At 37.3% G+C, this 15,318-nt stretch overlaps 1 protein-coding gene across 1 annotated transcript in view; it reads left to right on the top strand.

Moving 5' to 3' along the window:
* Positions 1-15,318, top strand: part of NUBPL (nucleotide binding protein like) — an 83,998-nt gene that overhangs the window by 48,488 nt on the left and 20,192 nt on the right. Inside the window, exon 7 of the mRNA XM_039552618.1 lies at positions 3,768-3,861. Within this exon, the coding sequence (XP_039408552.1) occupies positions 3,768-3,861 (94 nt within the window). The remainder of the gene's footprint in view (positions 1-3,767; positions 3,862-15,318) is intronic.

Genomic DNA, 15,318 nt, shown 5'->3' with positions numbered 1-15,318 from the left:
AGGAACTGAACGTCATCCAATCCTTGCAGAATAGAATCAAATAAGAGGACAGTGAGAAATGGGGTTACGTGCAGCATTCCCCAGCCCAAGTCTGAGCAAACCTATATAGTAGTCTAGACACTACTGCTCACTACTAGGCAAATACTCTAGCTCAGTTCTTTCCAGAAATTATGGCTATATCATTTTGGTGCAGCTCTCCCTTCTTGCCCTGAATTACAAATGAAAAAGAGGAAAATGAAATCGTGACAATAACTACTTGACTACATTCAAAATTAAAAGCAAGGTTGGTTTTAATTAGGAGTGGTTTTCCAATATGGTTTGCCACCTGACTTTCTTTTCACCAGTTCAGCACCACAGCAGTGGCATGACTCAAGAGAGGTTTGTGGAGGGTAGTTCCTTTATATATTCAGTACTTACAGACCTTGGCATCTTTGCTGTGGCTTTTTCTGAACTTGTGGGACAAAAGCCTGTCTTCCTCCTATTCTACACAGTGGTAAGATGTCCTCTCCACTGCTGCTGGGATGGTGTAGCTTCTCCGTTTTTCTGTGTTCATATTTGTAAGTATTATAACAGAGCACACTTAATTTGATAGACAGCGCATTTCTTTTTCTTTTCAATCTGTGAATTTGAAGAAAATTTGTGAAATAAGATGTTTACAGTACCCTAAATTAAATAAAGCGTTATAATTTAATTACACTATGTGTTAACAGAGTATTTTTCCTGTTGCCTAGCAATGAGATTTACCATGAGCTTCACCATGTGCTTAAGATTCCTTTATTAGCTTCATTTTTTAAAGGTTTACAACTTTATTAAGAAATCATTAAAAATCATTATTTATAGGACCATCCAGAAAGTGCATGTTTGATGTTACGGGATCACTTACTCAGGAAGCTTGAGGCAGATTTCTGTACCCTTTTTTCCCTGCTACTATATGGGGTAAATTTCGACAGTAACTTCTTGAGCAAAAATTTGTGTATCCCCACAAATCTGAATGCCTAGGAAAGGCTTTGAGCCCCTGGCATTTGCAGTCGCCTCCAGCAGCGTTGCACAACTGTTATGCTTGGTATGTTGGACGATCACATGGAACTTGATGAAGGAGACTAGTGCTTGAAGAGGTTGGAGGAGCAAAACATCTGGTAAGGCTGAAAAGAAAAGCTCTAGGTCAAGCCCAGAAAGTCACTTTGGTACACAGGAGGAGCTAGCTTATAGTTAGCGCTGGCAACTATATGGAAAACCAGACAGTTTTTAGCTTGAGGAGAAAATATTTTTCATTCCAGTTACCGATAAGGGTGGGATTTGGGTTGTTTTGTACTACTCCATAAGGCAGTGGTGTACCTAGAAGGACTTGAATTTGAGCTCCTGGAGAAAACGGCTGAAAATCACTAAATATCCAAGGGTTTTTTCAAATAATATATCCAAGAACCAAGAGTTTTTGGCAGACAAAGTGATTAGAAACTGTATCAGAATGATGGTAGTGCTATGCCACTCATAGATGTGTTTCCAGACTGCATCTTGCTGCAAGGCAGAAAGCAAAAAAACAGTTTATTCATTCTATTCTGTAGAAGCATTTAAGGAAGGAGAATATTATTACTGGAATTGTATTATATATAATATAATATAAATATATAATTGTATTATGTATTATATATCATATATATATATATATATGAACTTAACAAAAGATGCCAGGATCAGCCTTCATGAAGACTTGGGAGGGGGGAGATGTTTTGAATTAATCCATTAATCCTTTCTGAAAACTAAAACTGCCTATGCCTATCTAGCATTTCAGAATGGTTGTGATTATTATGAAAGATGCGGGTTTTGCATATTGAGATTTATACGTGTTACTTACGGAAGATCTCTGTGTTCAGTTGCAAATCTTCAAGGAATGTGGCTTTATTAATATTGTAAACTACTACATCTATATCATTTCAATCTTTCACTTTTATTACGGTTGATTTTTAATTAAGAAACATAGAAATTTGAAGTTCATGCCTTCATGTGAGCAAAGTAGTTTTTACTGGGCAAGGAGGCATTCATCAGCACTGGCATTTATCTAGTGAATAACTAAGCAAGATTAGTTAAGAAAACCAAACTAAAAAACAGACTTTTTTCCAGATAAAATGGCTTTCCTACCCATAATTGTTTCAGTATGTATATTTTTGCACAGATACGTAGTTTTTCTTCGGGGTTATATAGTCTCAATATGATTATGAATGCTAACTGGTTTTAGAAATCTGCTAGATTTATGTCAATTTTGTTGACAAAATATAGATATTACAGATGATACAGATCAATATCAAATGTGAAAAAGTGCAGTGTTTTCTGTGGTTAATGTAAGTGGCATTTCTTGTTTAGCTAGACTGTCTTAGGCACCATTTAGTGGTCCTGCAGCTTTTGTATAGAAAATGAGAAAAGGGAGGCGTGCTTGGAAGTCCCTAATTTAGACATGTAAAGTTAGAATTTTCAGCTAACTTTTACCACCGCTGTTCTCTCATAAGTGCTCTGAAGTCTTCCTTCTTCATTAGTCTGCCTTGGAAAGAGAAAAATTCCATTTCTCGCTGGAGTGCATAGTGGATTAGTGATCTGGATTTCGCATGGCATGTGCTTCCCTTGAAGGTCATCATCCACAGAAGAACTGAATGAAAATGGATGAGTGTTCCCTTGACAGGGTCTAGTATGACAGTAACTAGGGGACTGGCAAAGTGTTGATTATTTTTTGCTGTTAAAATGACACTTGAGGAAATGTGTAAAATACAATGCTTTAGCTTGGCATTTTCCTGTTTTAAAGTGGCTCATACAACTGTATCTTGTATATGTTGTATCAATCAGAAACATACCATATAATTCCAGTATATTTGTTGCGAAATGTTTAGATAAGGTATAGGTAGGCTGTCCATTATATAGAGTAGGGCTAGGATCATTTCTGTTCTCATTAAGAGAACATTTCTCTCTGTGCACCGTGGTCTAGGGAGAGTTTTTGGCTTTCCTTGAAATCTGTCCTAGTAAAAAAGGGTAAGTAATCTCAGTGTTCTCATGTTGGAGTCTAAGATCTTTAATGGTTGCTCTCATCTGATGTCTAGCAAAAGTTTAATATTTCTTTATTTTGTGATGTTAAGAATGTTGTAAGTCTGTATAATTATACCTGGTGATTTTAATTTAACAAATCTAGGGTGTTTTGTTTCTTTATTTTTCTTTTCTCCCAACACCTCTTTTTCATAGAGAAAAATCCAGGACTGATAGCTCTAACTTCATAACAACAAAACAGGGGAAAAAAAGCCTAAATTTGTATGTAGCAAATAAGCTAGTAAATAAACTGTGTAGTTTCACAAGTGGTAAGAAGGAAGCAAAAGTAGTCTTAAATTAATAGAAGCAACTCCTGAGTGATATTTGCTGCACAAACCCCTGATTTTTAGCCTGAGTTTTACCTAATATTTGCTTCTAAGCCATGATTAAGCAGCTGCAAAGTAAAAGTCTTAAGTTATTTCTAATTTTTGGGGGGAAATAATTAAATAAGAATTATGCCAGTTAAGTTAATGATAAAGTTGCACTCTTAGTTTGCAATAATCAGCAAAGATTGTGTCTCAGGAAAATAATGTCTTGATCCCATGCTGAAAGTGTGACTGAGAGGACATCTCAGTATCATTCTTTTAGGTGTCCTTGGTTCACTTGTTTGCATTATAAGAAACAAGGATTGCACTAAAACATGAAGGGCCTTAAATAGAAACACATAAATCTCCACATACATTTATATTGTTGTCTTCTAGGTTGACTGGGGTCAACTGGACTATTTAGTAATTGACATGCCACCTGGGACTGGAGATGTACAGCTGTCAGTATCACAGAATATTCCAATTGCAGGTATGTGTATTTCTTGACTGTTTCAGAGATTCGAAGTTAATTAAGTTTGGTAGCTTTGGAAAAATCTTGTTTTAAAACACCAGTCCAAAATTATTTTAATTTTTTCCAGCATGCTAAGAAATTGCTTTATCAGTTATATGGGGCTGGAAACATTATCAGTGATTTTTAATATGTTAGCATTACAGTTGTGTTTTTCTTTTAATCTAAGTTTGGAAAAGATTGAGAAGTCAATTGTAACTCTTGAAGGAAATATAGTCTTGCCAAAAACTGCTAAGTTTTGTAGTAGAAAACAATTCTCTTGTCTGTACATAGTAAAGCTAATACAATAAAATAGTTTGATTTCATTGCTTTTTAGTTAGACAGTGAAAATGCTGTTAATTCACAACATTTATTTAGATAAAGTATTTGGCACGATCATATGCTAATGCATTCTTTTTCCTTTTGTGTTATCAATTTTACTTTTTGTAGTGGATTTAGGCTTTGATGAAACAATCTTGCCATATGCAGGCTGCCCTCTAATCTCATTGGTTTCAGCAAGACTTAGAAATTCCGCTTCTGAAAGAATGCGCAAGCATCTCACGAGGTCTAAAAGGCTGTAATGATTTATTACCTGTCTGACATGCTTCAACAGAAGCAATTGTCAATAACCAACATAAAAAATGTTAGGAACTCAATGGTGAAAGAGCAAAAGCAATCCTTACAGTCCCAGGACCAATTTAATAATTGCTATGGCTCTTCACCAGGAGGGGAGTCCATGGGATCTCCATTCTTGGTAGTTGTCCAGATCGTACTAGATAAATCCCTACCTGGCCTTACCTAATGTTGCCAGCAGAAGACCTCCAGAGACCTTTTTTGACTAACAGTTTTGTGAGTCCAAGTTATGAAAGAGTCAGTAGGACTGCTTGCTCCAGTTTTAATGGGATCAAACAGGTATGTTGATACAAACCTGAAATGGTAGCATTTTGTGTTGCACTTGCTCTTCTCTGAGTGCAGACTGATTCATGTGCACAGGCCCTGGTTCCCTCCAGCACTCCTTTGTCTCTGCACTTCAGTGGCAGTCACACACTGAAGTGAATCTACTAAATATTAAATTCGTAGAACTGTTTCACTTACATGTAGAACTCTTACCAGACTGTCTATAAGTTTAGTTAATAAAGAACTGTTTATCTCTAAGACTTCATAAGACAGGATTAAAGAGTTACCTTAAGATATAGGTAGGAGATGGGCCCCTCTATAAGAAGACAACAGCTAACGGATTTTGGGATACATCCTACTTTCATAGCAGAAACGTTAGCAGGACAGTGATGACTATAGATTTGAAAGTAGCCCTTTAACAAAATCAGGCATTTTCTTTAATACAGTCATGTCTCAACTTCAATCAGATGAACATGATAATCACAGTTATATATAAATATATATATTTAGATATATATATTTAGTACACAAATTTTTTGACAAATTAATGTCAAGTCTGTGTGAAGATCTCATAACCTTCAATGATGTCAAGTTCAGAAAAACTTAAAGGTTTTGACATATAAAACTTAAATGTTCAGAAACATGCTAACTCAGCCATAACATTATTGCCCCGAAATTATTAATAATCATGGGAGGTTCTTTCTGCTGCCTGTGATTGCGTTGAGTGATGGAAGAGAGCAAACCAACAGAGTTGTAATGAAAAATACAATGATTTTTTCCCAGAAGAAGTAAAAGAGGAGGCTTCTAGTGCCTCACCTTATCAATGACCTGGAGCACGTGATAAAAAGCAAACTGTTCATACTAATTTTCTTAGATACAGTGCTTAGTAGGTTACATGTGTCTGTAGCAAAGCAGGAGGGCCTTTTACTCCCAGGGTTTTAAGCAATGACGTGAAACATGACCGTGGCACAGAAGTTTTTTGTAAGGTCGGATAATTGAATCATGTACATCAGGGCAGTAAAATTATGCAATTAAAAAGCTGTGGCTTTATTAGGGGCTTTTTTAAGTACAATGGGTATTGATAATTTCTGTTTACTACAACGCACCTAAGTGTCCTGGTTTAACATAAGAAAGGTCCTTAGACTCTTGATTTTCAAGGGATTGTTGTGCCCTTTCCCCACAGAATGCTGCACTGCTTTCAGAAGTGTGAGTGGTTATGGTGGTGCACTGCGTCCTCTGGGACAGAGAGGTGATGGAAATTACTTTAATCCTGTATTTCTTCTAAATTTTGGTGATGTCTGATTTTTATTTGAATTCTGAAATGGCTTCACGTTGTTCCTACAGTTGTTGAGTTCAGCTTAGTTTTTCATCAATCCTAGCTTCATAAAATTAGGAGTGGTAGCATCACTTTACATTTGTCTTTCCCATTAGTTGGTTTTCTTGACCATGCTGAAGTTGACTCTTGCAGTTTAAAAAAATAATGTATTCTGCTTTTGATGAAGACAAACACAGCAGACAAGGAGTAATAAGATATGTAATTCCCTGTGTTCTTACTGACTTAATGAATTTGTGGTTTAGGAAGAATTTTCTCTCCTGTTTATTGTGGCTATTTTTCACCCTCATTGTAAGGATGTATTTTTCTGTATTACAGCTTGAACTGTGCATGCTTCTTTTACTTGCTTTCTGTCTCTTTTCTCTAAGAGTCCATAGCATTATTTAGCATGCTTTTATTTTCTTCAGCTTGGTTCCTTTCAAGGGTGTGGAAGACAGTGTTACAGGTCTTGATGATCTTTGGAGCATTCTACAGAATTCTGTTGCTTTGGGGACTCCATCTTCATTTGCAATTTGTATTTCTAAGCCCTTCGTTGTCTTTTACTTTGTTACAGAAAGTGTTGTGCCACTCTGTTCCCTCTCCAGTTTTCTTGTGCTTTCTTTCTTTATCCTTTGAAGATGCCTTGAACAGTCATGGTATTAGTGGAATAATTTCTCTGTTTTTCCTCAGAGACAGCATATATATCTTAGTAAATTTAGAAGTGCAATATCTAATTTGCATGAACGTTGTTCTTTGATTTGCGTGCATGCATATGTGAGATACAGTATTTGCATTATGGTTCCTTCATTATTAATCTGTGGCTTCCTCAGGATAAGCAGTGTAGAATATTTTTATTTTGCCTCTAAACAAATTTACAAAACCCGCACACATTATTGCTAGCCACTTACAGAATTTTCTGTGAGTGCGAGAAAGAGCACTGGTGTCAAGATGTTTTGTTTGTGGCGGGTTTGCCCAGATGGGGCATAAAAAACTGTAGCTTTGCAGCATCTGAGCATAAGAGAGACATTGATAGGATACGTGAAATGGTATTGGGTTTTAATTTTACAAGACTGGGTTTTTTTCCTGCATCACAGGTCCCATAGCTTTCTTGAGTCAAAAGAAGACTAGAAAAATACCTAATGGGTATAAAAGCAACACAACAAGATGTGTCTTACAGTTCCAGTAGTCATTAAAGAGATTATCAGCTTCACGCAATCTTGGCTGGAGCAGCAGTTTTGTGTGGGTACTTTTCCTTCTTTAAAAGAAGGTGGAAAAGGAAACTACTGTGACTTTTGGTTTTATTTTTATTAGTCTTAGTCACCTTACAGGGAGACACATCTTATTTAGCATATTATTCTTTAATCATCTGTAACTTTGCTTATGCTGCAGTCATTCTTCAACAAACTGGCAGATGAGGAATGTTCTAATAGCTTGAAAATGTGATACATATTTCTGCATAAACACTGCTGCTTTCCTCAGATGCAAGTTTGCTTTCCAAATAGAAATCCAGGGTCAGTCTGGAGAAAATGGCTTTGTTCATGTCCATTGTTAGTTAATTTGTGTTGAGTTCTACTTCTTTACTTCTGCTTTATTCTTCTGTTCCATCTTTTGCATGAGCAAAACTTCCGAAGTGGATTCTTTATCATGTATTGAACATGCGTGCTTGGAAAAGTTAGAAACATCCTTACCCATTTTGCGGCTTTTAAAACACTTTAAAAACAGGGGGTTTCAGATGTTATGTGTGAATTAATGATATTACGAAAAATAAGGCTTATGATTCCTTTGCATTACCTAGCTGCTAAATTGAGAAATCTGTGTATTTGTTTGATCATTTATCTAAAAGAGACATAAGTGTAATAAATATTATTGGAGATGGATAATTAGCCTCCCTAAAGACTGGGAAAGAACTTTATTATTCTCTCCCTTCAGAGTGCAAGGGCTGCGTGGGAAGCAGCAAGAGCCTCTCTGTTCAAGAGGCAGTCTCAGAGCCCTGCACAAATGTTTCTGCCTTGTGGACAAGCTGCATTGTGGGGGCTGACCATTAAATTAGGCTGTCTGCTGCCTCCTCATTAACATTAAAGTGAAGTCAGTGTTAGTGAAGTGTGACAGCTTGACAGCTCTAGAGACTGATGCTGTCTCAGCTGGCAGAACCAGCTCCAGGTTAATACTGGAATTGCTTCATTTGCTAAAGTGTGTCATATCACCCTTTTCTTTGGATATTAAGGTGCCATAGCAGTGAAAACCATTAGAAGTGTACATCTGCCCAGTGGGAAGCTGACTGGGACTAACAAATAGTTTCACATCTTACTGAGCAATCTTTTAGTAATTGCAGTAATGAGTATTGAACTGAACTGTGTTTGTAGAGGAGACCTAAATGTAGAAGGCTTCAGATTTTATTTCAGTGTTCTTAATTTTCCCACCTTCTGAAATAACTTTTTTCCCCATACAAAGCACATATTATTAAAATCTTTATAATAATAAGCTCTAAAAAGGTTGTTAATAGGAATCAGAAAGACAATTAGTCAAGATAAGCAAAGTGAAAGCAATGCGAATACTATTTTTTTTCTCTCAAGTTCTATAAAAGCAGAAGCATTGCTGTTGCTAGTCATACAGGAAATTACGTTCGTCACCTCTCAGATTTAAAATCAACATAACACAGAGTTCCTACAATATTTGTATTGCCTTATCCTATAAATGGTATAATTTTTCTGGATGTTTGCATCTTTCAGCAATATCTATGTCTTAATTATCTCCTGAATACCTTTTTCAGGTAAGGCTGAAATATTTATTAAAGGAATTTTTGTTAGTTCAAATATGAATTTTCAAAGAATTGTAATTAAAAGGATTTTTTTTTGATAGCAGTGTTTTGATAGATGGTTTTAAATAAAACCAAAAACCATATTTTTGTCTCTGCTGGTTAAACATTAAAAGTCTTATTTCTATTCAATGTACATTGAACAGGAAAAAATAAAGGGATGCCACCAACTTGAAGACATTTGGAAGTTTTAAATTCTTTGTCATGTGACTCACCAAGCTTCCAAACCAAATTATTTACTCATATTTATGTCAGTGTCACACAGATCAGGGTGTAGCCTAGTGCACAGCTACATTATAGCAGTGTGTGGTACTGAAGAAAACCAGATCTTGGCTCAATTTATAGTAATATACAGGAACAGGGAGTTCCAGGGGGTGAGTAGACTGTCTCTTCAGAAATGAACATTAAAAACAGTAAGAGGAGAATTTCAAATCAGCATTAAAAAAAATACTGTTGATGTTTTATAAAACTATGCATGATTTAGCATGAAAAAGAATTGTGACTTTATAAGGGTGACTTTTTAAGTTACCTGAAATTGAAAGCTGAATAGGTATGGTGCTGTTCTCTTTTCTTTCCTGAAGAGAAATGATGAAAAAAAGCCCAGTGCTACATTACAAATTGTGTATAGCATACAGTTTAAGAAGCATATCTGTGTTCTGTCATTGCTCTTTGTGTAAGTGTTTGTTTGCCCCTTGTTGCACATCTCTGGTGCAAACTGCAGTTGGCAAGGCATCTGACCTTTCCTGTTAGTTTAATGGCAATATACAATGTTTTTCTCAATTTCTAAGAAAATTTGCTTGCTTCTTCTGTGGTGAAGGTACATAATTATTTTCTGCAGTAAAGTTTTGAAGCTGTTTTATGGGTGCTATTTGGGTAATAGTAAATTTTACTTGATATAATTTTGAATGGTGAATATTTTTAATATCAGATTTTGATGTAGATTTACTCTTCATTTCATGCTGTATTTTGATGTTTTAAATAGGTGCAGGAAAGGAAAGGCATGTGGGTTTAGGATAGATTGAAAAACAGAAAAAAACCCTAGTCACACCAGTGGGGATTTTAAAACAGTTCTTTGTATTCATCCAAATATGATTTGCATGCTGAAATGGTCTGCTTCTGTTGTCAAAATAAATTTAACTGACAAATGCAAATTATTGTCAGGGTTATCTTAGCTTTGGACACTCCTGGTGCTTCATTATGAACTGTCAGACTCAGTAGACTCTGTAAACTTAATTTAGAGACCAAAATATAGTATGAGTTTACACGTTAATATTTCACACTCTTTCGATATAAATTTAAATTTAATTCTTGGCTCATGGAGATTGAATTAACACACATTGCCTGTTGAAGCTGGTGTGATAGTTTATTCAGTGCAAGTTCTTTAAATTTTATTGTTTCTGAAAAATAGTTTCCAGGTATTCAGGAAAAAAAATTGTGAAGAATAGAGGCTTTGCAAACTGGGCCCTCTGAGGTCTGGCAACAGTGGCTAAGTGTATGCTAAGTACTAGATTAACTGCAATTGCCTTGTTGGTTTTTAGACCAGTTATTCTGAATAGGAAGAACAAACTACCCTAGCGTTCAGCTGACAGTTGCTGAAGGTGAGAGAAATTCATATGAATAATGGTACTGCATTTTCTCCTCTAGCAATTTCTTCTGAAAAAAGTAAATGTTCAAATCTGCTCCTTATCATCCCCATGTCCAGGGGATGACGGTAAAGAATAGAGTGGTTTGGGGAGCTGATTGAAGTAATCTCATTGTTGTCTTCTTTTTCTGTAGTAAAGTCACTCTTTTACCCAGTTCTCCTCTCTGGATTAGGACCTCTCACTTAAAAAAAAGTTGTACTCATTTGTCAGAGAGACTGTTTGGGCTTTGCTCTTGCCTAGTACAATTCTCATAATAATCTGGACATGACTGGCAAATGTCCTTGAAAGCAGGAGGTGGAATGGGGTTGAGCAGAAAAATGCTAATTCAGATAGCTAAGAAAGAGTGCAAAGTGACAGTGTCTGTGACGGATTAGCTTTTTGTTCTAGGCCTGTACTTTGCAGATAGTGCAGATGTTATTTTTAATGTTTTCAGTGTTTTCACTTCACTAAATAAATACTCCATTGTAAATTGCATTAGTGTGACATACGTGTTCAGTTTGCCATGTCCAAAACCAAACATTTTACACAGTGAGAGTTGTCTTTCCACATCTTTCTCCATGTGATCTGGTGTGAAATGGATATTATAATACTTACTGATCAGTTTAGATGAGGGCAGTTTAGCTTTAGGATGACAGCTTTATCCAGCTTGTGATATTCCTCTGCCCAGTTATTTCACTGATAGTTCCACTGAGCAGGAGGAAGAATCTTGCTTTAAGATTTCTATTCTCTTTTTATGTGGGCTGGTCAATAGTGTCCTGATCTCTTATTACCTGCTAGTTCTTGGGCAGAAGAGGATGTGTGGCTGTTGGAAACATCCCCTGTCTGAGCAGTTGTTCAATGACTCCTCCAAAGAGAAGGCAGCAAGCAGGCTGGAGGTGTGACACAGCCAGGATCCAGCCTTTGGGACAGTTCTGAGCTATTTTATGAGTTTGAAGTGAGGATCCTATAATGGAAAGTCACACTAGTGGTTCTTTTAAGCTGCTGGTTGTAATGAGACACCACACACAAAAGCTAAAGGAACGTCTTTTTATGGTTTATCCAAGGAGATGAACCATCTTCTAGTGTTAGTTTATCTCCAATTACTGCCAGTTGAAATTGCAGCAAAGACAGAAGTCTTCGTTCTTGCAAGACCTTGTTCTGCATCTTCAAGTGCAAAGTGTATCTGTAATTGCAGGCACACTTTATCTATGAAGTGGCAAGAAATTTAACAGAAGATCAGAGGGGCTCTGAAGAAACCTGTGGCAGAGAGGAGTCAGGTTAACCAGGCTATTTATGAGTGGAAGATCTCACCTAGAAGTTTGAAATTAATGCAGTGGAAAAGGTAGCAAAAACTAGAAAAAGTGCATGAGTGCTGTAGTCAGGTCAGGCCATCTACAGCTGTACTGAGGCTTGAATATTGTTCCTTGCTAAGAGCGTTCAGTGCCTGTCAGCTAGCAGATATGATTATTCTGTCTCTTTATCCTCCAGAACTCAGTCAGTGTCCCTGGTCAGTTATACTTCACAGCTTTTGAGGTGGCACTGTTTGCGAAGAGGCTGATATAAGACATGGTCTAATACTGTTGTGTGGTGGGATCCTTAATCATCTGTCTTGGATGAGAGACACGTAGCCTGATTCTGAAATCTGTCTGTGAAGACACTGGAGGGAAAAAAAGAATATATTAGGGGGATCCTTTTCATCCTAAGGTAGACCTGCTATGCTGCTGCTGATCAGCTGTTTTTTAGACCTCTGTGTTCTTTGCTTGGGTACAAAGTGACTATAGCAGAGGTTTGGTGAGATTTCACCTTATGCTTTGTAACTCAAAATTGCAACACACAAATTATAGGCTGTTTCAGCGCTTGTAATTTCCTGAACACCAGTCCACCAGAAGGGTACCAATGTGCATTGTAGGCACATCTTTCTTTTACTGAGGATTAAGGACCTGGGGTTGAAATAGAAAGGCAAACATCAGTGCTACAGGGTACTGTTAGTCCTGTCTCTTTATATAATGTGTCCTAAGGATTAAAAATACAGTTAACATAGTTTTTACTAATGCAATCTCAGCTGGAGTGCTGAGTCCAGTTCTGGATCCCTCAGCACAAAGGAGTCATGGAGCTCCTGTAGGTAGACCAGCAAAGGGCAAAGAAGAATAGGGGATGGCAGGATGTCACTTGTGAGGGACCTGGGGCTGTTTAGCCTGGAGAAGACTGAGAGGGGATCTTATCAATGTATGTAAGTATTGGAAGGGAGGAGAAGAAGAAGCTGGGCTCTTCTTGGTGGTGCTGAGCAGTAGGAGGAGAGGCAGTGGGCAGAAACTGATGTACAGGAAATTCCACCTGAACAAAAGTAGGAACTTCTTTAATGTGCAGGTGATTAAACACTGGAACGGGCTGCCCAGAGAGGTTGTGGAGTCTCCATCACTGAAGATACTCAAAAGTTACCTGGACAGAATCCTTAGTAACATGCTCTGTTGGACCCTGCTTGAGCAGGGAGATTGGTCTAGGTGACTTCCAGTGGTCCCTTCCAACCCGACCCATTCACAGATTCTGTGTGACTCAGTGAATGTGTATCAGCTTTTTGTCAACAGGAATACATTGAAATTAATTAAAAAAATCGAATGCATGAATAAGTAGATAAGTCAGTTAAACATAAATGTGCTCTACTTAGATATCTGTACTATGCTCAAGGCACAGAAACTTTTTCTGCACACAGCTGCAGACACAGAATTTTTAGTACATTTCAGTGTGCAGTGTGATAGCATTATAAAGTTTCTGCAGCTTCTTCATTCAATTTGTCAGCCTCAGTTTGTCGTTCAGACACTTGTGTAAACATTGCACGTATTGCTTCAAGAGCATGAATTCCATCATATTTCATTACTTTATTGATCAAAATAACTTTACTGTTTGATATTCCTGTTAATTGTGTAGAGTCAAGATAGCAAGGAAAGTGTAGGCTGCAATATTTCTTGCTTATCATTTGAATAATTTTCTGAATTAAACATATGTAAACTTATTCAGGGAGGGGAGCACTATGAAAAGTCTCATTTGCCATATTTGGTTGCTAGCAAAGGAAATAATGCTGGAAATAATTTGAATTCTTGAACTTCAGGTTGGGTTTGTTGGATTAGCAGATGTACCAAAGAAAGAGAGAAGATACTTTTTTTATAGGGTATTGGTGTAAGTCAGTACAAGCTGGCTGTGAATAAATTTTGCCTGTAACTAGCTCAGAGTAAAAAGGAAAATAGGAGAGAAACAACTATTACACCCCCAACAGCAGCTTCTCGAGGATATTGGCTTTCATTCTGTGGAAGAAGCCATGGAAATTGTCCACAAGTGTAATTTTAACTCATCTATTTCAGGAGCCAGAAGTTTTTTGTACACAGGGTTGGTGCTTGTGGCCAAACTCTGTAATGTGCCATTGGGTCTTTTTGGCATTTTTAGTTTTTTTCATTTGGATGAGAATTTGTTAGTAAAAAGTACCTCTCTGTTAAGCTGCTTGTGGTTTTAGTGGGTGTTTTTGTTGTGCATAGTCTGTCCTTCATGCCATGCCAATTATTAGATTCTTAAAACAATTAATAGTGAACCAGAAAATGTAGACTTCAGTCGTGTTGATTTCATATTAGCTTCTGTGTGAAGATCCAGGGAATTCTGAGCCAGCATCTTCAGAGAAGAGTGTGAATAAAAGTGTGTATACACACAAGGCACATATTTCCAGTTTTATTTGGAAAGAAAGCAGTAATAAGCATTTTTTTCAAGTATTGAAAGATCTTTGTTTTACAAGTATGCAAAAGTCTCAAGGACACTGCATCTAAATTATTTTCTTGTGGCCTGTGCTTTTAGGGAAGGGTGCATTCATTTTGTGGAATTGACCCTACGTTTCAGTGCTGCCTGTAAAGTGTAACCCTGCATTTGGTGAAATGAGGAGCTAAGGTGACTTCAGTGTAACTGAAAGGCTTACACATTATTCTTTGTGATGACATTGGAAACAGGTTGGTTTGGGAATACCAGCAAATTATTTGGATGCCAGAGTTTTAGCAAATAGGGAAATTGCATTTGCTTGGTACATTATATGTGCCTTTCAGTTTTTGGACTTGTGTATAATACTGTGTAAGGCAGAGATCGGCAGCTTTTCAGGAGCGAGGTGCCAGATTGTATTTTTCTTTCACAAATTAGAGGTTAAGAATGCTGGCTGAAAACATTCAAACATGCTGTCAGGCGGTGTTTGGAAAATGCTGGCTGTCAGCCCGCAGTAGGTGGATGATGTAAGGGGCAGGGCTCACTGTCCCAGTGCTGCCAGAGCCAGGAGTGATCTCAGAATGCCAGGGCTTCTGGTGCTCTGGTCGCTGCCAGTGATGCCAGGGCTGTGTGCCTCTGGAAATCTACCCACCTCTTCTTTTGCCGTGTCCACCGAGGATTGAGAACTGCAGGCCCAGTAGGAAACTGTCCCAAGCATCTAGAATTGTCGGTTGTAATTGCTATTAGTGTGAAATTTGACATAAATTTCTTGTGCATGGTTGGCATAATGTGACTCTACAGAAATCTTTTTGTAACAGAGACTTTTGATACTAGAGAGTCAGTGTGAAACCAAAGCTAATCAATTGACCAGTAATGCTCCCTTGTACATTACATTTTTCTAAAATAGGGACAAGCATGAATAGTTTTTTGTTGCAAGTTTTGAGGAAATAATATTTGAAACCCCTGAGCATTTGGAAGAAGATGCTCTTTTTGATGTGGAATATTCTGATGTCTGTATTGGTTTTGCATTCTGTATTAATCAAGAAGTAATAACAGTATAG

Source organism: Corvus cornix, chromosome 5, assembly GCF_000738735.6.
Source record: "Corvus cornix cornix isolate S_Up_H32 chromosome 5, ASM73873v5, whole genome shotgun sequence".
In the NCBI taxonomy this organism is placed as follows: Eukaryota; Metazoa; Chordata; class Aves; order Passeriformes; family Corvidae; genus Corvus; species Corvus cornix.
Note: the sequence above shows the minus strand (reverse complement) of the source record. Positions and strands in the feature narration are given on the sequence as shown.